General features: G+C 38.1%; 1 protein-coding gene across 2 annotated transcripts; it reads left to right on the top strand.

The window, feature by feature from the left end:
- Positions 1 to 1,239: 1,239 nt before the first annotated feature.
- On the top strand, positions 1,240 to 23,315 carry grb7 (growth factor receptor bound protein 7). Of its 2 annotated transcripts, none has more exons than XM_021316537.2 (15): positions 1,240 to 1,455; positions 3,030 to 3,228; positions 4,065 to 4,191; positions 11,222 to 11,378; positions 11,459 to 11,580; positions 12,455 to 12,529; positions 13,352 to 13,489; positions 13,598 to 13,708; positions 16,637 to 16,735; positions 16,841 to 16,924; positions 17,013 to 17,129; positions 18,668 to 18,725; positions 18,825 to 18,912; positions 20,424 to 20,517; positions 22,327 to 23,315. In XM_021316537.2, exons 2-15 carry the CDS (start codon positions 3,059 to 3,061, stop codon positions 22,471 to 22,473), a joined length of 1,587 nt encoding a protein of 528 aa, XP_021172212.1. In that variant the 5' UTR covers positions 1,240 to 1,455; positions 3,030 to 3,058; the 3' UTR covers positions 22,474 to 23,315. The 2 variants fall into 2 exon arrangements, with proteins under 2 accessions (XP_021172212.1, XP_012718283.1); XM_012862829.3 differs by having other exon boundaries at positions 1,241 to 1,455; positions 3,054 to 3,228.
- Positions 23,316 to 23,384: the final 69 nt, after the last annotated feature.

Below are 23,384 nucleotides of genomic sequence, written 5' to 3'. Positions count from 1 at the left end.
TCAGCTTTTTGTTTTCATATCCAGGTCTAATGTTCATTTCCAGGAAAACAATGATAAAATGCACGACATTTTATAGTAATAAAACATAAATTTACTTTCATACATGCTTTTCAATTAGATGTAACACATTCTACTATCAATTGTCCAGGAAATTAATTAAGTTCTTCAAGAACATTAGTCTGAAATTTTCTTCAGTCTTCACAATGTCATTGTCTTAAAATACAGCAAGCTGTAAAATACACAACATGCACTGCAATATTTAGATTAATCTGAAATTAATTCAAATTGAAATTGTTCCTCTTTGTTTACATAAAAAAACATCAATTAACTAGGGAAACATGTTCAACAAAACTTGGCAGTAAACCAGGGACAGACATAAAGTAAGATGGGGAGGAAAAATACTGAATTCAAAGAATTTCTTAAAAGTAGCCGGTGCAAAAGAAGTGAAAAAAATTTTGCTTTCAACTCTGACATAAACTTAGATAAATAAAGAAAAAACACAAACAGGCAACGTGCTTTGTAAAGGGACTTTTCAAAGATATAGACGAGAAAGCACATCAATTGTTGAAACTGACTAAGAATTGTAAGAAATTAGCAGTTATGTTTTTACCAAAAATATTCCTAAATTAAAAGAAATTTCATTTAATTCTTGTCAATCCAACATTGTTCATCGAATTGTCTCATGCGTTGGATTTGTTACCTGATGGTAGTCCTTATGTGAATGCAGCTTTTGACCCCATAGACCTCACAGTTAATCATAAATAAATCTAATTTAGTATATGATCTGATGCCTTTCAAAAGTATGCATGGTACTGAAGTAACATACACAAAATTGCAACATTGCTTCTATCTCTGTCCATTTAGCTGTTCATCTATGGTAGAGCAGCAGTGTTGCTTTGGAACAAGAACGTCCCGAGTTCAAATCCTGGTTGGGGGTCTTTCTGCATAGATTTGGCATATTCTCCCTGCGCATGTGTGGATGCTGTCCAAGTCCTCTGTCTTCCTCCCACAGTCAATAAAACACGACGTTTAGATGTTTGTTATTCTAGGTCATGATTTATGGTGAGCTGTGCTTTTTTTTTTTTTTTTTTTTTTTTTTTTTTTTTAATTAGAACATCAAATGCCCGCATTTTATGTAGGCTATACTGTAGGAAAAAAAAACAACAACCAAAAAACACATATATAAAAAAAAGGTCAGCGTTAAATAGAGAAACACGGAAATGAAGCAACATCCGCACCTGCTTGGACAGGCTCCGCCCACTCTGACGTCTCTGCTCGCACGCGGCTCTCACCTCTGCCCTGTCACGGCATCAAGCTTTTACCCACATTGGAAAAACGAAACATGACGCCGAGTGTCTGACTCCCAAGACACAAGAGTCGGATGGCAGAAACCCGCCGAGACACGCCGCGTTCAGCGTGCGGTTAGGAGCTCAGGTGGAACACCGTGGGAGACAGGTGAGGTCCGGCTTAAACCTCAAGGTTCTGGCATCCCGACTCAGAGTTTGCGCCTTTTGATGGGACAGGGGAGAGCTTTTTGGCGCAGTTTGACTTTAAACTCCATCAGGAAGACAGCCGTTTAAGTAATTTCTTATCATAATTCAAAGGGATTAAAGTACACCTGTCTAATTGCGTTCTTTAACACCAGTTCCCAACATGACTGGCTCATACAACTTATTCTAAAGTGTTTATAAATTCACGAAAAGGCAACTAACAAGTTTTTTTTCTTTAGTTGTAGTTTTAAGAACACGCTATATGCACGATTGCGTCTTACAACGCCCCTCCACATGCAGTTTGATTGATTTGTGGCATTAAATAATAGTTTTACACCACGAGCATTCTTTATATTTCCACACGTTTAGTGTGTGGAAATACACGCGTCTCTGGGTGTTGTCGTGCGCGTTTGTGGAAATTCAGGTCCAGATTTTTCTCTGGCTCACTGCCACATCACTCTATTTTGAGAAACAAAAAACAAACAAACACACAACTCAACCGTGCCGTTGTTCGTGCAGCGTTGTTTGTCCAAGCCCGGGATTTACTGATCTTCCCGGTTTCACATAATTAGCAGCAGCAACAGCAACAACAACGTGAAAGGTGCCAGCCAGTGTCACAAAAGACTGGCATGAATGAGTTTGTGATTGTTGTTTTAAGAATTATGTCATGTAAGACAACCGAAAAACAAATGTCTGGAAAAGTAAGATGTTTTTTTTTTAAAGGCTTGTAAACAAGTAACCAACCCAAACCACACTCCAGCCTGTTTCAAACCAGCTTTCAATCAACCAACCAATCAATCAATCAATCAATCAACCAATCAGGCTGATTGGTTATTGGATGGTTTCACACATGCAGAGATGGGAAGGAATTTTAAAGAAAATGTGTGGATGGATTGATGAATTTTTGATAGGTAAATGAAAGGTTGGATAGATTATTGCCACAATTCTCCATCTATTTTCTAAGACGTCTATCCCTTGTGGGGTCATGGGGGGTGCTGGTACACCCATGACAGGTCGCCAGTCTATCGCGGGGCAACACAAACAGGACAGACAACCATTTTCTTTTTATTTATATTTATTTGTTTTCCATTGTATGCCTGCTTATCCATGCAGGGCTGCAAAGGGGGCCTGATGCATATCTCCAGGGATCAATGGGCGTAAGGCAGGGTACACCCTGACTAGATCACCATTCTATCACAGGGGCCTGACACAAACCTAGGGGCAATTTAGAGAGACCTAAAAGTCATGTTTTTGGAGTGTATAAGGAAGCCAGAGTCCCCAAAGACAACCCATGCTTGCAGAAACACCTCAGGTCGAACCCGGGAGTGTTGGTGCAACAGCATTACATATTGTTTCTTTATCCTCCATTTAAAAGCAATAAAAATACCTTCTGTTTTTTTGAGTTAAAAGAAGCATTTTGAGGAAATGTTTTATTGTTTTCAAGCATATATGTGTAACAGTGAACAAATCCTACGAAATGAATAAGGGCCCAACAGATACTGGAATATGCATTTCCACAAGCTCCTTTTTTTTTTTTAGCCTGATTTCCTCCTCCTCCCACAGCCAACATGATGGAGCAGGCAGAAACCTCGACAAAAGCTTCCGAGGACTCGGCGGCGAAGGATTCGTCAAGCGAGGAAGAGGTGTCACTGTGCAACTCCACTTTAACCCTGACTTCCCTGGTACCTGACTCACCGCCCGTCCGCCGCTCCCAGCCCATCGCGATCACCTCAAACAGGTACGACCAGCAGCCACAGACGCTCTGGCTGATTCACAGGCACCACTTACGACAGGGTTCCTGTGAGTCACTGGGCTTATGGAGGAGGTCGCGGGTGCTGACTTAACAGAAGGTTAGCTAGTGTGTAAAGGGTAGCCCATTTCCTTGGGAGGCAGTAGATACCCTTAAAGACAAGCTGAGGCTGTGCTGAGGAACTGTTTAAACTTCCTTTATTTGAGAAGGGACTGATTTACTTTAATGAACGTGATACCAATGTGTCACTTTCAGCCACAGGGGCTTATAGTCATCTCCCCAGGCGCCGCACAGTGGCAGCCCACTGCTCCCCAAGGGGATGGGTTAAGATGCAGAAGTGAATTTCTCCATTGTAAGATCAATAAAGTTCAATTATTTATTATTATTATTCCACATATTTACCACTATGTTTCTATGTGGCTTATGAAAAACTACAGCAATGGCTTTTTTTTGGGGTGCATGACTAATATTTTTCCTAGCTATATGTTTCCCTGCATGAGCAGTGGATCCCACCGGCTCCTCCAAGAGTTGCTGTTGGCCTCTTTGCCACTTTTCTGATTATTTCTTACCTTGTGGAGAAAAATGTTATGTAGAAAATATATTTGCATACTTATAACACACTTAATTTCCCCTTTCTATTTTCATGTAAACGAATATTACTACTTCATCAATCCATTCTGTCTGATTAGATTAATTGAAAATACAAAGGAAAGTACCACCACATGTAAAATAGTTTTGAACATAAAGCTGTTTATCAGTACTCCTTGAAGCGTGATCCTGAACGTCTTGCTGCTTTCTTAATTTTATCATTTCATTTTTTTTAGGAAGAAAGAAGGTGAATTTTTGTCTTCCTCTGTTTCCCCCATACCGAACCCCTTTCCAGAGCTGTGCAGCCTCCCCCATTCTTCGTTGCTCAACCTTTCACTTCAATCAGAGTCAAGCGACAAAAGCGTGAGTATTGATGCCGAGCAGCAATGTCAGCGATAAAATGCAAAAATAACCACTTTGAGGAAAATTCATATATGAATTCAGAAAGGAGAATATTTAAGTCCTGAATCATGTGAAATTGTACTCTGTTGTGATGTGGTGATTTGTCAGATGTTAGATCAACTGAAGTAATAAATGCCTCTGGGATCTACCAGACAGATAGGAGCTCAGCCATGAGAGTGTGTTTCCCCTGACACCAATAAAGTTTTCAAGTCTGTTCAGTAAAATTCAGTGGTCCTTAGTATTAAATGCAGCACTTAGGTCCAGCAATAGTAAAGCCCAAGTACAATTGTCTGCATTTACCAACAGATCATTTACTACTCTAACAAGAGCTGTTTCTGTTGAGTGGTTTGATCTAAAAGCAGACTGAAAAGGCTCGATCAGACTGTTTGTTTGGAGATGGTCAGTGCTTAGAGGCTACTTTTTCAAAGATTTTTGAGAACAATGATAATTGTGAGCTGGGTCTGTAGTTTGCAGCCAAGTCAAAGCTTCTTTGAGATTGGTGTTACCACTGCTGATTTAAACTTTTTAAATGTCAAATGCCATATACTTTTATGTTATGTTCTAAAACTATCAAGTACTGAGAAAGTCATGTGCTGAAATTTTATATATATATATATATATATATATATATATATATATATATATATATATATATATATATATATATATATATATATATATATATATATATATATATATATATATATATATATATATATATATATATATATATAAAAAATATTTTACATGTTATTCATTAATATGAATAACATGTCAAATGTAATAAAAACATTTCCTAGTAGTTGATAGTATTAGTACATCCACTGACTGTAGAATTACCTGTGAAATGTTTTCACACAGCCAGAAAACTAATTGTTGTTACAGCCAAATCCTATGGAATTCTGTGAGAGTAGGGAGTAGCAAGATGGCGGCCAGTGACTTCAGTTTTTCAGCAAAATCAGCTCTCCAGTATATAATATAGTTCAATGATTGGACCCCTGAGCTGTCTACAAGACTGCCTGACTGTAATGTTGAGCTATAATATACATTTAATTTCCCTTTGGGATAAAGTATTTTGGAATTGAATATTGCATCCTATTGCATTGTCATATTCTACAAAACAAAAAAAAAAAAAAAAAAAACTGCAAAGGACTGTTTGGATGCAGTATTTCATAGGATATATTTCAAGTACTATGCATGCTGATATTTTCACCATTCCTGACTCCTACGTTTTTGGTGACCCAGATGCTAAAGCCCACAATTATGAGGATATTATGATAAAGGAAAAGTTGGAGGAAAAAAAAATGTTGATTTTAATTCATATTCTCATTGGAATAATTGCCAAGAGTCTCACCATTAAACATTTCACTAATATTGTGCAGCCCTAATTGGCTTTGCAAATTCCATCAGTCCCATTACCACGGCTCAGGTCTGCAGGATCCAACGGATGACTCCATTCAATGGATCCTCTTTATGTGTCTAAACTTGCTCTGAGTTAAAGTTTCTGGTTTTTAGTGATTGACAAGGCAGGCCGTATTACTTACTAACTGTATTGTCAACTCGTCTGTCATATCTTGAAATGCTGACAGAATTAACAAGTCTGTAATTATTTTGCACGTCAGTGTGCAACACTGGCCAAGGTTGCGTTGTTTAATAAGTAGATAGTAAAAAATGAACTGGCTGACACGCAGCTCGTGGAAAATTTGGATCTTGTTCTGTAGGCCCTGAATGTCGCCTGCAGGTATTTCATCTTGGTTTTGGTTTCTGGAAACATGAGCCCTTGTTGGCATAATTCAACAAAAAGGAACACAAATGCTGGAGATGGCGCACCTTTTGTGATGTCACTGTGGCTCAGACATAATTATATATTTAATAAATGTCATGAACTCGCACACATTGCCAACTCATCCAAGCATGCTCAGCTTGGGCCTCAACAAAAAGCAACAGATTAGTGCTCTTAAACAGCACTGGTGGGAGAAGTAGTTTTCCTTCTTCTTTTCTTTTGAACCATACCAAAAACTGTCTATGCCTTGCAAAGGGACCCCCCTAACAATCCAATTTGTTCTGTTGCTCCATATATCATATTCCATCCATCCATCCATTTTCCAAACCTACATTTATTTCTGTAAATTAGAATATGCATTTCTAAGAGGCCTGTTTGTCAGATTAAAAGTACATTTTGAAAAACAACATTTAAGCCCTCATTTCTAAATGAAAAACGTAACACCAGAGGTGGAAATAAAATAATTAACATAAGTGAAGGCTTTAAAATATCCTCAGGCTTTGTTAATCTATGTAATGTTTCCTTTAGTTCATTGAGTTCCTGTAATAAATGATCCTTTCAATAATATTCTAATTTACTGCATATGACTATTTCAGAGCACTGTGTTTATAGTCTGTGTTTACACACTGGGGCAGACTGACAGAAGTGAGGCTGCCATACATCGGGTCCTCTGACCGCCTGCAGGAGCGGCAACAACTGAGACGGTCAGAGTGGGGGCTCGAACGAGTAACCCGCTAGTTACAGGACAAACTCCCTAACGCCTTTCTGATTTCGGCTTCTGAATTCAGAAATGGCGACGCAACATGGCACCTCCCCAGTGGGTGCACTACCACCTTGAAAGCCAAATTAGTTACACATGGTCCCTTTTTAAAAGAAACACAGGATGCATTCAAATCAAACTGTTTAATCTATGCAATGAGCTTAATTCCATTCAACTAAGTCAGATTCAAGCGAATAGTTAAAAAAAAAATGTATATATAAAAATGAATGTCTTAAACTGCCAGCTCTTGCAATTCCTTGGCCTAAGCTTGGTGGAAGCATCTCAATAAATTATAATCTTTATGAAAAGTTAACTTTTTTTGTAGTTTGAAATAAGTGGCAGCCTAGTTTCTGTCAGTCTGCTCCAGGGCAGCTGTGGCTACAAACATAACTCACCACCGTCAGGGTGTGAATGGGTGAATGACTGAATGTAGTGTAAAGTGCTTTGGAGTGGTTGGACTTGATTAAGCACTATACAAGTACAAGCCATTTACCTTTTTGATTAAATTAAAAAAGTACAACTTAATATATTCATTAAAAACCAAGTGATATATTTTAAGAGTTCATTTCTGTTTAAGTTTGATGGTTGTGATTTACAGACAATGCAAAACCCAAATCCAGTTTCTCAGAAAATTACAAAGTTTCATAGTTGAGGAAGACTGCTGCCTCCATAGTTTCCCAGCAAATAGTCGTTGACAACCTCCAGAAGTAGAGTAAGTCCCAAGAAGATATTTCTAAAGAATCTGTCTGTTTAGAGTGCGTTATACGAGCATACTAAAGGGAACCAACAGGAATAATAAAATAGTTGACAGGACACTGAAATGGTGCTCAGTCAAGAGTTTCTAGAGAGGTTCACAATATATGAACTGTAGCTGGATTCAGAGCTTCAAGAGCCACCAGTGTGTATCCAGGACGTGGGCTACAAATGTCAGCCTTTGTATAAACTGACTTGTATAAGCATCTTTACCCGAGCTCTGAAAAGGAAGGACTAGAGACTTGTACTCAGTGACTTAAAGTCCTTCATATGAAAGAGCCGAGAGGCCCAGAATCCATAATGCTTGACCTCTAGTGGGACGTTTCCACAGTCAGTGATGACTTGTGGAGACATGTCGTGTGCTGGTGTTGGTCCACTGAGTTTTATCAAGTCTTAAGTCAGCACAGCCATCTACCATGGAGGTTTAGTGGTCATTGGTTTCCGTCTGCCATCAAGCTTTATGGAGATGCTAATGTTGTTTTCCGGCTTGGTTTGGTACCTACCTGTCCACACAGCCAAAAGTACAGATACCTGCTGTAATAATCATTGGGTAACTCTGTCTGACAAACTGACCTGACCTAAATCCAATACTGTGAATGAATATCAGTAGAAAGATGAGACACCAGAGCCAATAATAGACGAGCCAAAGAGCGCCTTTAAAGCAACTTTAGCTTCCATTACGCCTCAGCAGGACCACTGGCTGGTCACCTCCCTGCCAATCTGCATTAGTGCAATAATTCATGGAATAATTCTTATTTAATCAATTTTTTTGATAAACTGCAATATGTTTTTTTAATACCTATAAATCAAATATTTTCCAAAGTCTTAAAAATGCCAGTTTGTGTAATTAAGCCATAAATCTTATGATATTCTGTTTAATCATGTTGCAACTCTATATGAACAATTTCAAACTGTTTAGTAGTTAGTAAATTGTATTTAACATGAGTTTTCTCCCCTTCATGATTTCCTAATTGCTCCATTTATAACCAGTATTAATTTAGTGTTGCTACTTCTTTTTCACATTTCTGTGTGATATTCCCCTGTTCCTGTTCTTTATTCACACCGAAAAAGGTATGACACTGAATTTTACTTTAATTGATACAGTTCAGACACTTTAAACCATGACTACTTTCAGACTAAATCTGGAGACCCTGTTAATCATTTAAAAGTTTTTTTAAAAGCTTTTTACACCTCTTTTTACGCCGACTTATCATTTATCAGTTTCTGTAATCTACTGCCATCTTTTTGAACAGCTGGGAAAAGGAAAGAAAATGTATTTCAACATAACTCGATAGGCAAAAGTGACCAGCAAAAGATTGGTCATGTTGAATCACATAACCCTTCTGAACTTCTGTCAATATGAAATTTTGTTCAGAAATCTGACAACAGAGCCTTCAGGGCCTTTAACACCACACACACGATTTTCACGGTGCATTCCTTACTATCGCCCTGCACCAGTTTCCATAATTTTAACTAGAATTGATGCTGAAGTTTGATGCTTAGGGCACACAGAGTCTGGCGTTTTCAACATTTAGGAGTGTTAATGTGTCTTTGTGTTGAAAAAGCGTATCAAAAACTGCACATTGTGTTGTCATTCTTGAATCTGTGATCCAATATGTGTTGTTGTCACGCTTTGTTGGAACCCAAATGTGTCCTGGCGATGTGAAGTGAGTCAGAGTGCAGCGAGAGGTTTCCATAGAAAGAAGTTTTCCTCCTCCGTAATCCTCTCAGGTCGATGCGCAGTCATTATTTCTGCCTGTCTGACTCCAGCACTCGCCCAACCAGTCTGTTCTCATTTATTGATGGGCTCCTGGTCGGGCGGGTTTGTCTTTTTTTTTTTTTTTGCTTTAAAACCTGTTGCTGGACGCAGACGTTGTCTCGCTCACTCAGAGAATGATCCTGCCGGTTTAATTACCGGCGCACAGTTGATCTCTCGGGTATGTGCAGAGCTGCTTCCTAGTCCAGACTGACGCCAGGAAGGTTCTAGCATTTTACCCTCAGGAACAAGGAGATGTTTTCTGTCATAAGGACCGATGCCGGTTGAGTCCGATATTAGAAGCCAATTAAAGTTTATTTTTGACCCGCAAAGCTTATTGTACTCAAGGTTCTTGACCTTTGAAGGACTTGAATGGTTCTTGGCCTCACAAATTGGCTTTTAATCTGAGGTTTGGTCATTGTTTTTTGCTCAGTATGAGTCGGGGTGTGTAATCTAGAATCAAATCGAAGCGTCAGAAGTTAATCACCTGGAAAATGAACCGCTAAAATCTACAGGCTTTCAGATACTCAAGGAAACTGACGGCAGTCAGCATAGCTTGTTGTGGTTTCTGGTGAATGGTCAGTACAAGCCAACAGAGAAGGTTTGGCATAAGAATCATTCCCAAAATTTTCCAATAATTAGTTAGAAAAAAAAGGGGGGGGGATTTATTCTTTAAATGCTCATGGATGAGTACTTCAGACAGTGTTACGTTTTTAAGATGAGTACAAACAAATTATTTTTCTTTGTGTTTAAAAACTATTTTTTTTTTATTTAAAAAAAATACGTTGTCCAAAGTGAAACAAATTTTTCATATATTAAGGTATATGCTGAAATCCTGTTCAGCATATACCTTAAAAAAAATTATACTCTTTAAATGTAATGTAGAGGGCTTCTCAGTTCCTTAGAAACATTTAAGTCTCTTTCTTTAATAATAAAAAAGAGGCAGGATGAAAGTGGAATCCAAGGGAGAGTCCAAATTTCAAAATTCCTGCTGCGCAAAAGAAAGCACAAATGCCTGTCTCATATTTTCTAAAAACATCCTGACGATATCCAAGACCTTTTTTGAAAAATATTTTGACTGGGACAAAATAGGAGTGGTTTGGAAATTTTATGTTCTGTTAAATCTCTTATAAAACTATTACAACATTTCAGAAAAAGATCATACCAACTGTCAGACGTGGTGGGGGTGGCGTGATGCTGTTTTGCTGCTTCAGGAGCTGGACGGTTTGCCACAGCTGATGGAATTCTGGTCTGTAGCATAAAAATCCTGAGGGAGAATTTCCAGCTTTAAAAGTTTGTGATCTTACGCCTAAAGTCTTTTTGGATTATACAGCAGGACTGTTATCGGCAAGGCAAGTTTATTTATAAAGCACTTTTCAGTAAGATGATTCAAAGTGCTGCAACAACAACACACCACTAAATCCTTCTCTGAAAAAAAAAAAAAACACAAAAAACCCCACAGTTTTGGGGTTGTCTAGTCAAAGTGTGGACTTGAATCCGATTGAGATACCTTGACTAGGCCGCTCACGGTGGAACCCCTTAAATGTGTCTGAATTAAAACAATTTTATAGAAAAGAGTTGGTCATAAATTCGTCCACCGTCATGTAAAAAAAACTAAGACTCATTGTCAGCTACCACATGATGGCCGTTATTACCACCAAGGTTGCCACAACCTTGTAGGGGGAATTACCTTTTTCACAAATAGAGCCAGGTTGGTTTGGAAAGCTTTTTTTTTCCCTTGATAAAATAAAATCCTTTTGAAAACTGCTTTTTAAACCAACATGTTAAGTTTCTTTGTCTGCTATTAAGTTGAAGTTGTTTGATGCAAAATATTTGAGTGCGACAGAAAAGAATAATCGGTACAATGCTGGAACAATTGCTTTGTAATTGGACCAGTGTCTCTGTCTAACCGAAGGGGATGTGGTGTATATTTCCTCAGGTGGTCCAAGTCCACGGAGAGGACGGGTCTACCAGGTCCTTGTCAGTTTCTCGCCACGCAACAGCCAGAGAAGTGTGCAACCTGTTGGTCCAGCTGGCTCACTGCAGCGATCAGGAGAACTGGGCGCTCCTCGAGTGCTATCCCACCCTGGGCCTAGGTAAACCTGAGGGGTGAAATGCACAATAAGCGGGGCCGCGAAGACCGGTTGGGTTTACGCTTTCGTCTTGCCTTCTTCAGAGAGATGTCTGGAGGACCACGAGATCGTGCTGGATGTTCAGGCCGCCTGGTCTGTGGACGTCGAGGCGAGGTTCCACTTTTCCAAAAACTACGCCAAGTACGAGTTCTTCAATAAACAAACGGTATGTAAAGCCTGCGTTCATGGCGTTTAGTTATTCTGCTTGGCAGGTAACGTTCTGTGCAGGACTAAATTGACTAAAAGCCACAGACGTGGGTTCCAGTTGGACATCTGTGCAGCTGCATCATTTAAAATGATTGAAATTGGCACAAAGCTTGATATATTGTGCTGTCAGAAACATCTTCAGGAATACAATCAGGGAAAAAAAGGACATTTGAGAAAATACAGGATTTTGAAACACTTGTAGTGTCAAGGACTCCTCAAAACTCTTTTGTATCATTATGGAAGTTGCGTAATGTTTTATCAATCCCATGTGGCTGTTTAATAGCTATGCACATTGTTTTTAGCTAAAACTGCCAAATCGTCAGCGATGATGGCTAGTAGCTTTAGCATCCTCTCTGCATGGCAAAGGTGTGTAAAAAGCTTTAGAATGAATGAATATTTTGTTTCAACAGCAGAACCTATACAGAAAATGTAGAAAAATGTGTTGTTGCAATAAAATTTAAATTTATTTAAGTTTTATTAACAAATCTATGCAATGGGTGCTAACAAGTGTGGAGTGTGATGTATATCTTGTAAAATAGGAGGCATTTGTGGATATGCAAACATGCTACCACAGTGAAACTTAACCGGCCTCCCTCTGGAGCCTTTGGGAAATTGGACACTTTCTCAATTTCTTCACACCCCCTTTTCATGTCGCAGAATTTCAATTAAGGTTTTATCTGAACCATTTGACATAAACGATGAGCAGTGATATTTTTTTCCACACTTATAAACGTTGAAGAGCAACAGTTGAAAAGAAAAAAAATCAAAGCAAATCTATAGTCTTTTAGTTTTGTAAATCAGTTTACTAACAATTCCTGTTATCTGTCCTACAGACCTTCTTCCCAGAGAGTATGATCTCAGACAGCACAGACACCAAGAAGAAGATGACATCTCAAGATTTCATTCAGGTAAAATAGTTGTTTAATGTGCAAAAGACATTTTGAGAAGATATAATTTGTATATTTAAGAAGAAAAAATGTAAGGCATGAAACAGCAGTTAGTTCTTAAACTCCACTTATCTGGGACACTGTTCTGTTCATGTAAAGCACTTTGAATTGTCTTGTTACTGAAATGTGCTATAAAATAAACTTGCCTTGCCAAGCAGCATTTTAACTTGTAGGAAAGTGTTTTTATTTATTAAGAAAATCTTGCATTTACTCGATAAATGTAGTTGACTGTAATATGCTGAAGGCGCAGAACTGAAGCAGAAACTGTAGTTGTACAAAGCTGAAATTGAAGCAGAAACCCACTGCAGCACAACTATCCAAAGCCGATGTGTTAAAAGTAGTTTGCTGTTGTTTCACAAACGAGTGACACCAACACCAGCTGAAAGTTAAATTGAATATATTAATTAATAAATAAATTGAATTAAAAAAAAATTTAGAAGCAGAAAACATAAGAAGATTTTTTTTCTGAAAACAGTGGAGCCTTTTAAATTTTCTCAGTAATCATGTTTTTTTTATTTTTTATTTTTTTTAAAGGGGACAGCACAGCCAGTAGCGTAACCAGCAATCAATGTTGTGTAATTTTTTTTTTTTTTTTTTTTTTTTTTTTTTTTTTTTACAACATTACTACCAGTGACTTTGAAACTGGTGATTCTTAGATTGTAAACAAATATTGATATTTAAACTAATGTTTGGAATCTATCCAAAGCAATGCAGCACAACAGTGATCAGTTTGTATGCCGTTTTAAATTTGTGAGACTGAACTGAATTCTGGTCATTCAACAGAATCTGATTACATCTAGAACAACGCCTCAGATCCAGGGATTTCTCCACTTAAAGGAGACCAGTAAGAAGTCTTGGAAGAAGGGGTTCTTCGTCCTTCGACGGTCTGGTCTCTACAAAACCATCAAAGGCTTTGAGAAGGTTGGGGAACTTCTCAGGTTCTCTACAGAACCTGATTTGTTGCTAAAATTTTAGCTTTTATGAATGTGCCTCCTGACTTGTTTTCTACAATCTGTGTTTGGGAATCAGGATCCTCGGCATCTGCATTACACTGCCGACCTGGATGTTTCGAATGTGTACACAGTGATTGGTGGCAGCAAACTGTACGGATCTCCTACTGACTTCACTTTCTGTATCAAGGTATAAACAGTCCAGACATTTGCTTTTTTTATATTTGTCGTTTTAAACAAAGCTTTTGATTGTGAACTTGTAATGGCTTTGTGAAGGATAGCTACAAACAGCCTAGTTAAAGTTGGCAGCTATGCTCTCCTCCAGTTACAGTAACAGTTATCTGAAGATTAAAATAACCCAGTATTAAAAGCAGAACAGGATCATTAAAAAGGCAGCAGGATGTTTTCGTTTTTTTTATATTAAGTGTCTTCTGGAAAACAAACTCAAATCATTTTAAAAGATACAGAAATGCATATTAAATCAAACTGATACAAGTAAAATTCAATTACCGGTATGTAGACCGATTAGATTCAGTGACACACCGTTCAAAATGATCAGAAACATATTGCAAGAGGGTTTATGCCAGTTGGTCAAATGTTATCCCTTTAGGGAACCCCTAACTGCTTAAAGCTGCTGACTTTGCAGCAATCCCTTTTCCAGGCCATGCATGTGGCCACAGTAGAAAGGAATGACTCCCCTTTAACAAGAATAAACCTCCAGCAGAGTGCCTGAAACGGAACAGAAGAAAATCTATTCCAGGAGTAGGCCTACTTTCTATGAGAAACAAAACCTGACTAGATGGAGATGTTAGCAGCATTAGCTGCGTTAGTGGCCCTGTCTTAAGAGAATATAAAAGAATGGTCAATCAGTAGATCTTAAGGGTGAAAACAGAAAGTACACAGTCCCAGGAGTAATTCTTTTAAGTAATTATGTTTCCTCGTTCAGGAAAGAGTCACTGTAAAAGACGTTTATTGCTGCATCTTGTATGTAAAAAGTAAAAAAAAAAATAAAACATTAGGTTATCGGTAGCAACAAGTGAGTTGAATATACGCACTGGGCGAGGTGCAGTGTAAAACTAAAACAAAGCTAAATCAAACGACCCAGAGGACTCTAGTGATTGGCAGTAATAATTGCAAATAACGTTTAAATGAATCTCAAACTACAGGCTTTATCAAACGGGAAAGTTTTAAGCCTAGTCCTAAAAGCAGAAATGTTGTCTGCCTCACCAACTAAAACTGGGAGTCGGTTCCACAGGAGAGGAGCCTGATAACTAAGAGATCTGCTTCCCATTCTACTTCTATAGACTCTAGGAACCACCAGTGAACTTGCAGTCTGAGAGCAAACTGCTTTCTTAGGACCTTCTCAAACAATAATGTTCTTGATCTAAATGGAGCTTTTGGAGGCATTTTTTTTTTCTGGTTTTGTTTTTGAGTTAAAATGGGTGAAACTGTACCAGAAACACCCTATTAAGAATAACAGGAAGCACTCTTTTACCCCCATCTCTGCAATAGTTTCCTGTAGCAGGTTGCACAAGTGACATGCTGAGTGAAACATCTACAAGTCCAACAGATGCAACCCGTTTGCACTTTTTGGTTCAGGTTGAGATCGCTCTTGCTTCAGTATATTTAATAAGAGTTAATTTGAAAATCCCACAAATTTTCACTAATTTGAGTTATTCAAGGGATTACCGTTAAGCTCCTTGATTCAGCCAAAGAACAGTTTTGATGGGTTTTGGGGGTAATTGTGCTGCTGCAACATTCAACTATATTACATTTCAAACATCTGAATGTTAGAGGGGCATTTTAAGGACTTGGAGGTGATTGTCCTCCATTACTCCATCCACCTTCTGCACTCCATTATTAATTGCAAAGCAGCCCCATAGCATAATGCTACCACAGCCATGCTTGGGTACAATGCTGTTAGGTTTTCAAACCTTACTTTGACTTCTCCAAATATTATTTTTGTCTCTGCTTCCATGCGTTTTAGTCATGTATTTGACTGTGAAACTTTTTTTCCCCGAGATATTTGGCTTATACTTGTGGGCAGCTTTGGTTGAGGTTAACATTTTTTTATTTTTGTTTTACTTTAGAGCAGGGTCTTCTTTCTTGGCTAACACCCTCTCAGTCCATGTTGATGAAAAGCTGGCTTTATACTGTGGGCAGTGACACTGGTGTTCCAATATCCAATTTATGTGGGATTTGAGGGTTTGTGGCCCCTGGGTTGTTCCTTAATATATTAACCTATTTCCTTTTCGTGTTGTTTTGATCTTGTTCCTGGTTTTTGCAAAATGGTGACGTATCCAAATCACTTTTACTTTAGTATAATTGTATGAACTGGGAATCTACATGTGTTTACCAGTAGACTTTACCAGTATGTGCAAATCTCAGTTCTCCTTAGATCTTCCCTGAGTCATTTGGACTTTTCCATTTATTAGTACTGGTTGCTCTAATAAAAAATCTTTTTTCGACGCTGGCAGAGATAAACTCCTAACTGCAAATGCAGTTTTTAAAAATCAGTTTTTGCAACTCTTCCACTAGTCTTCCTGAAAGAGAACGCATAACGCCAATTTGTGTTTTCATTAATTTTCTACAAAGTTTAACAATCCAACAAACACTCGCCTCTTCCTGGTTTGCCTCCTCAACAGGGTGAGGTGAGGAGGGGAATGCTTAGAAGTGTAATGCTTTGATTTATTCTTGTGATTGAGCTTAGATTTGTTTATTTGCATTGATTTGTATTGTAGTGGTGGTAATGCATACCCTTTATTTTGTTGGTGTTAGATTTGTGTAGTTCTTGTTTATTTCTATTTTCTGATTGCCCCCTTTCATGGTTTCTTCCTGTAAACCACTCTGGGTTGAACAAGTATAAAAGGCATCTAGTTGCTTTCAGAATCTAGAGGAGATTGGTGCACACATCACCCGCAGTTCAACAAGGAATCCTCCTCAAACTTTATCTCATTGCCTCTCTATTAAACATCGAGCCTCTGCCAATGAAAACCAACTGTTATATTAGAAATTTCACCCTAGAGTTTGTCTAAATCAATTAAAACACAAAATTAGTGTCACTTCATGCCCATGATGAGTGGATGCAAACTCCTGATATACATGTTTGTTTGCTCAGCCTACCTGGGATCAAGGCGCAGTTAAGGATTTAAAGATCATGTGTGCTGAGACAGAAAAGATTCGGACACTCTGGATCTCTGCTATCAGATTGTTCAAGGTATTTATTCATCATATTTATTTATAAACTGGACTTCTTGTGTATCATACCGTTATCAAAATAGAGGCAGTAATATGAAATAATTTTTTGTTTTTGTGTACTCAGTATGGGAAGCTGCTTCAGCACAACTTCAAGTTTCCCAAGTCTTCCCCACCAATCCCAGATGGCTCCAGGCTCGCAGACAGGAAAGTCAGTTTGTCTCGCATGACGCAGCGCAGTGATTTAAATCTGTAATTTCTGCACGCATGTAGTTGAACTATATGTATGCTATTTGCAGTCAAAGTCGGAGGAAAGCTTGGTGGCCATGGACTTCTCTGGGAAAGCTGGAGGACGGGTCATCGATAACCCGACAGAGGCGGAGAGTGCAGAGCAGGAGGAAGGACAGGCTTGGAGGGTGAGAAGGAACAGCTTCCAGTCTGACCTTTCTGTCTATGCTAGGCTGATCCTGACAGACACCGCAGTTATTACATTGATAAACAAACCCACCAACTTTTTTTAAGTAACAGTTTTACGAGAGTTGGTTGGTATTCAGAGTAGTCATCGCTCAATCTATCAATTTTTTTTTTTCTGATTTAATCTGAAGAGATACTCTTAGTAAATTAACATATCGTAATAAACAAGTATTTTGAACTCAAAACACTTATTGCACATTTTAGATGCATTGCAAATGGTAAAAACATCCATCCGTCCATTTTCTGAACCGCTTAATTCACTGCTCACAACATGGCAGTTTCATTCTTAAGGTCTTATCTATATATCCCTGTTTACCCAACCGGTAGAAAATATAGCTAGGGTGGCAACTAACAACTGTTTGCTGATTCATTAATTTCTTGACGATTTTTTTTCAATTAACAAATTTATAATCAGATAGCAAAAGGTGCTTAATAGGATTTTCTTTATAGATTTGGACCAGGTGAAGTTAAAACTGTCACTTGAGGAGTTCTAGAGTATATTTACAAAGAAGGTTTTTCATTAATACAAAATGTATTTTTTTTCTTCAGTTTTGGCTCAATTGCTGCTCTAAGTGGGTTTAATCAAATGGCACATTTTAGAGTCTGTATACTCCAGTTAATGATGATTTGATTGTAGTTTAGTTGACAATTATTTCAATAATCGATTAATCACAATTATTCTGATTAATTGTCAGCCCTAATTCAGTGGAGTTCTGTTCTGTCTGAGGCAGACAAGCTGAATCATCACCGCTCCATCCCCGTGCTTGATCAGTACCACGAGGTGACGGACGGTGCTGATTCGCTGTTTTGTTTTTACTTCTTTGAACATTTTGCTCTTCCAAATTATTTATGAACTTTTCAGACCGCTTTTAGTGACTTTTTTATTAAAGAGACGAGCAATGGATCTAGTCCCCCCCCCCCCTTCTCCCGTGTTGTTTGAGACTGTTCAGTAAACCATCAGCTGTTAGCTAGCCACTCCCTTTGAAAGTGCTGACAGGTGGTCAGTCAGTGTCACCGTGCTCCTGCAGAACTGAAATCTGTTTCCCAAAATGAGTCATGGATGAGCAAAGATTCCACTAGATTACAAAGCGGGATGTTAATATATTAAATAATCTTTAATGGGTAATGTTTTTTTTTTCCCTCTGAAATTGCTGCACTTACATCCCTCCCTGTAACTGATTCACGCAGCCTCTGATTTATTCAGAGGTGCCTCTGCTATTTTTTTGGTTAAAATTGGCAATATATATATTTTTTTTATAAATGTAGTTTGTATTCAGATAAAAATATTTAATACTTGAAATTATTTTATAGTTTTTTTTTTTTTTAAGCATTTTTAGTATTTTAATCATTTTTTTGTTAATGTAGATATTTCTCTCTCCTACAACATACTTTTTGTTCAAGATAATGTTTTAGCCTTTTTATATATAAGTGTTTATAGCTGTGCTGACACTGATTATTGCCATTGGTTGTTTTCTGACAGAAGAGAGAAGCCCTCAGGTGCTGCCTGTCCAACATGAGCTCAGAGCCCTGCACTTCCAGTAAGTCCACATCAAACGGAGGGAAAAAGGGGGTACAACTCCACACATCACTTTACAAGGAGCTAAAAAGGTTCCCTCTGTCTTTTTCTTTGCTCATAGACGTTCACAAGACCCATCCATGGTTTCATGGCGGTTTGAGCCGAGGGCAGTCAGAGAAGCTGATAGAGAAGCAGGGCCTGGTAGACGGGTGAGGACCATTTAAGTGAAGAAAATGTTGTTGCTTTGTCTGCTATGAAAAATTGTCATTCAGTGATTGTTGTTTCTAGAACAGAAACGTTTTTAATCTTTTCAAATCCATTTTAGGCTTTCTAAAGGTTTTTCTTTGGAGTTTTCGTTGCTGGTTCATTCCAAGTTCGGCTGCCGAAGGAAAATGTTAAGAAATTTGGGATTGTCCCCTGTATATTGGCCTTGTTTCTGAATGTGTCAGAATGCACACTTTCTAATAAAATATAAAATCAGGTTCTTTAAAAGATAAAGATGGCCAGAATCCAACAATCTGAAGAGACACAAGCTTCAGTTTTTCTCATTGGGAGTTTATATAACAGAGCAACATAAAGTAGTTCTTAATTGTCAAGCGGATGAAGATGTTTTTCGAATGAAAATCTGAAAAGCGTGATGTGCATCTGTGTTCCATTTTCTCTTATGACCCTAAATACAATCCTGGACAATTACTTGCCAAATTACCTGTAATTTAATCTCAGGATGAATTCCACTGCTATGCAAAACTATTTTAGTGAACGTTAGTGAAAAATTCAGTTTAATTTTAATACTTTATTCATTATGATGCAGCGGCAACCAAATGTATAGCCACGTTTACAAAAATCGTCATGTTGAAAGTGCGCCAAAAAAAGGATTTTTTTTTTTTTTTTATAAAATCAAGTTCAAAACATTTTGTGAATCTTTTTTTTCTGCTCAAGAGCATGAACCAGTATATCATTTTGGTGTAACAAATAAAGTTCTCTAATTTTTGTGGGAAAGGGATTTGTAAATTTTTGTAAATGCAAAACATTTTTTGGGGTTTGGGTTGCCTTTTAATAAAGAGGTTTACAGTTAATAAATGTTAGGGGGTGGGTCAAAGTGTTTTTTAATTTATTTGGAATAGAAAAAAGCCGTGAGTTCCTTTATAGCAATAAGAACAAGATTTGTCACTTTTCTTTAAAACTGCTTGCTACATTTTGCTTAATTTGAGGAATAAATTAAATTCAGATCTGGGTGCACGCAGATTATTTTAGACCAAATGTTGCAGGTAAATGGAAGGGATTTATATAACGTTATGGCCCCATTCAGATGTCGGTAGGCAATTTGGTGTACACATGTCGCTGTACGTTTTTGTCTGGGGGCACATCGGCATGTGACAGGAGAAAGCTGGAATTTAACCTACAACCTTCTGATTAAAAAGAAAACTACCCACTGGGCCCCATTTGTCGTCCTATTTGCAATGAAATTACAGAGAACACAAAGCATGATTATTATTAGTGCTTTGTGCTGTACCAAACATTTGCCATTTTTAGAAAGATTTCAGCTCTACTCTGGATAAAACTTTCCAAATAGACTTTTGTAGAAAGTGTTTTACCCTCTTTATCAATGTAGAGGGTAAAACACTCTTCGTTATCTTGCCATAGTAACCTATAAGTCAACCTGAGCTTTTAATACTTTGTAAAAATCCTCATTGATGGTTTTTATTTTGTGAATCTTCAGGATGTTCCTCGTCCGTAGAAGCCAGATGCATGAAAACTGCTTCGTGTTGTCGCTATGTTATGAGCAGAAGGTCAGGCACTACATTGTGACGCCGGTAAGTCTCTTTCACTTTTTCCAAGATCATCTTTAACCCAAATAAAAGGCCCCCTAGTGGTTAATGACTTGTTAAATATCAGCTCTGATCATCCTTCAGTTGTCTTGTTTTCTGACCATAATGCTGCCTTTGATGCAGTCGATCATCGTATCTTACTTTAGAGACTTCAGCATTACTCCATTACAAGGTGCTGATGTGGTTGAAGTCTTAATTGTTTGGCAGAACTCAACACGTTTTGTTCATAATGTTCTGTCTCAGCCTTGCTCAGTCAGGCATGGGGTTCCACAAGGCTGTTCTTTTGGGTCCCCTGCTTTTCTCCTATTTTGTGCCGCTTGGACAATTATGTTCCTCTGGAATTGGTTTCCACCGTTTATGCTGATTATTTGAAAGTATATATGCCAGTTAGAAATTGGTTTTCAGAGAAGTTCCTGTTCCTTAACTCAGTAAAGACAAAGATGATGATCATTGGACCTCAAACTGCATCATCTGTTTGGTTAAAGCAACTGTTTTACAATGTACTGACAAATTGAAAAAGCTAGTTGTTATCTTTGTTCAGACTGTTGCATTTGAGAAGCACATTAAGGAGGTGTCTAGCGTATCCTTTTTTTTTTTTATCTCTGAATTGCCAAGATCAAGTCCGTACTCTATTACAAGGATGCTGAAGTCCTTGTCCATTCATTTGAAACGTCACGCTTGCACTATTGTAACGCCCTTCTGTCTGGACTGCCTGAAAAACATAGAGTTCTGCAGGTGGTGCAAAACGCTGCTGCTCGTACTTAAACCAAAACGGGGAAATATGAGCATATTAGCCCGGTGCTGACCTCTCTCCATTGGCTTACTTGTCAGGTTCCAGCTGACTTCAATGTGCTCTTGTTAACCTGTAAATTGGACCTGCCCCATCTTATTTAAATTATATTGTCAATATTTATGTACCGTCCGTTCCAGTGTTGTATAAAGTACTAAAATCTCAGGGTCAAGTAAAAGTATAAGTACCTCTCTAAAATGACTGATCACTGACTGAAATGTTACTTGAGTAAAAGTCTTAAAGTATCTGAAATGTCTTGTACTTAAGTAAGACAATTACTGTAAAAATATATGTACTCAAGTAATATAATAAAACATATAAGTAAAAAGTAAAACAAAGCAAATGCAGTTTGAATGACATTTTTTAGATTTTGGTAAACTTAGAAAGTCAAATTCACTTGAAATAATATAAACAGTCAAGTGCAGGAGAAACTTAGATCAAGTTTAAATAGAAAATACAACCTTTTTGTAAGCTTTCAGTTTTCCTTCTTCAAGTAAGTGCTATGCACTTTAAAATTGTACACCACCAAGTGCAGGCATAATTTAGACCAGGGGGTGTATACTAAGAACATGGTTTAGTTACTCTTTTTGTAACGAGTAACTAAAGCAAACATTGAAAATATATTGAAGTAAAAGTATGCAATTAAGTTCAGAAATATAGTGAAGTAAAAGTTATCAAAAAATGTTATACTTGAGAAAAGTATAAAGTACTCCAAAATATACTTAAGTACAGTAGTGAAGTATTTTTACTTCGTTACTATACAACACTGGTCCGTTCCCGGGGAATTGGCCTTCTGATTGTGCCTAAGGTCAGGAAAAAGACCTTAGGACTGTTTGAGCTAACTTTTTCATTTTGGGCGCTTAATCTTTGGAACAATCTTCCTCTGGATGTCAGACAGGCATGCTCTTTAGATGTCTTTTTAACATCTGTTTCACCTGCTTGTACAGCACTTTGATTGAAAGTGCTTTATGAATAAATGTGCTATATATCCGACCTCTCTGCAGATTTGGGAGGAGGGCAAACATTACTTCAGCATAGACCACGGCAAGACTATTTTCATTGACATCCTGCAGCTGGTGGAGTTTTACCAAATCAACAAGGGCGACCTGCCCGTGCGCCTCAAATACCCCTGTATCTGTGTGTCGCTGTGAGCTCCCTCTGCTCTGCGGACCGCTTCGCCTCACACCGATATCCATCAAGAATACAGATCATCCCCGCGAGACGAAGCTGTCAGGGCTGTGGCCATGACTGAGCAAGAGACGAAGCATTTCATCTGCTCCTCCTCACTTTGGGTTTCTTAATTATTTTTCCAACAACACATGTAGCTGTAGACACTGGCTGTTTTTTTTTATCCTAATTAATGAGCAGCGGCCCCACGGAGACAGCTTAATTAGCCATGTTGGACAGGCTTTCAGCGCTTTGAGGGGGAGTGTTTAGAGAAGATGGACTGTGAACTTTACTTTTATCCAGTGCCATGCTGTTGCTGCGATAAAGGGCTGAGACGCTTTAAATGACGAGGAGCTTCACACGCCTCCAGATGTGTCACCACTGGAGAACAGAGAGGAAATGAGCCACTGTGGACGACAGAGGGCACTCAGAGTGTGATTGGGTTTTTTCAGTTTTTCAGATGAAAAAGGAAGAAACCGATTGATCTCTAAATTTTGTTTTAACAGAATGCTTTAATTCATAAAGCATTAAGATCTGGACTGCTTTATTCTGGTGTATCAGATCTGCACTGCCTTTAGTTTCTCACCTAAAACCGGAGATGCTTTAATCTCTCCATCCATTATCTAGACCTGCTTATCTGTACCGGGTCGCGAGGACAGTGCTTTAATCCATGTTAAACTGTAATATTTCTCATCGCTAACTGCATAGAAAAACCATTAAATTATGTCCCGTAAAGACACTCAGGAAGAACATTATTTTATACGTGTTACTTCTATGTTGTATATTTTTCTGTAGGATTATTCCAAATAAAGCTCTTTGTACAGAATGTCGATGTTTGTGAATGTTACAGTATGTTATAAATAATTTCAGGGTTAAAATGTTAAAATTCCTGATG

The sequence above is a fragment of the Fundulus heteroclitus genome, chromosome 10 (assembly GCF_011125445.2).
Source record: "Fundulus heteroclitus isolate FHET01 chromosome 10, MU-UCD_Fhet_4.1, whole genome shotgun sequence".
Taxonomy (NCBI): Eukaryota; Metazoa; Chordata; class Actinopteri; order Cyprinodontiformes; family Fundulidae; genus Fundulus; species Fundulus heteroclitus.
The sequence above is the reverse complement of the archived record's forward strand: the minus strand, read 5'-3'. Positions and strand labels throughout refer to the sequence as shown.

Excerpts from the sequence above, each read along its gene's own strand:
- grb7 (XM_021316537.2), top strand. The coding sequence starts at position 3,059 with ATGATGGAGCAGGCAGAAACCTCGACAAAAGCTTCCGAGGACTCGGCG. Across the intron at positions 3,229-4,064 it reads ATCGCGATCACCTCAAACAG|GAAGAAAGAAGGTGAATTTT; the intron begins GTACGACCAGCA and ends CATTTTTTTTAG. Across the intron at positions 20,518-22,326 it reads GGCACTACATTGTGACGCCG|ATTTGGGAGGAGGGCAAACA; the intron begins GTAAGTCTCTTT and ends ACCTCTCTGCAG.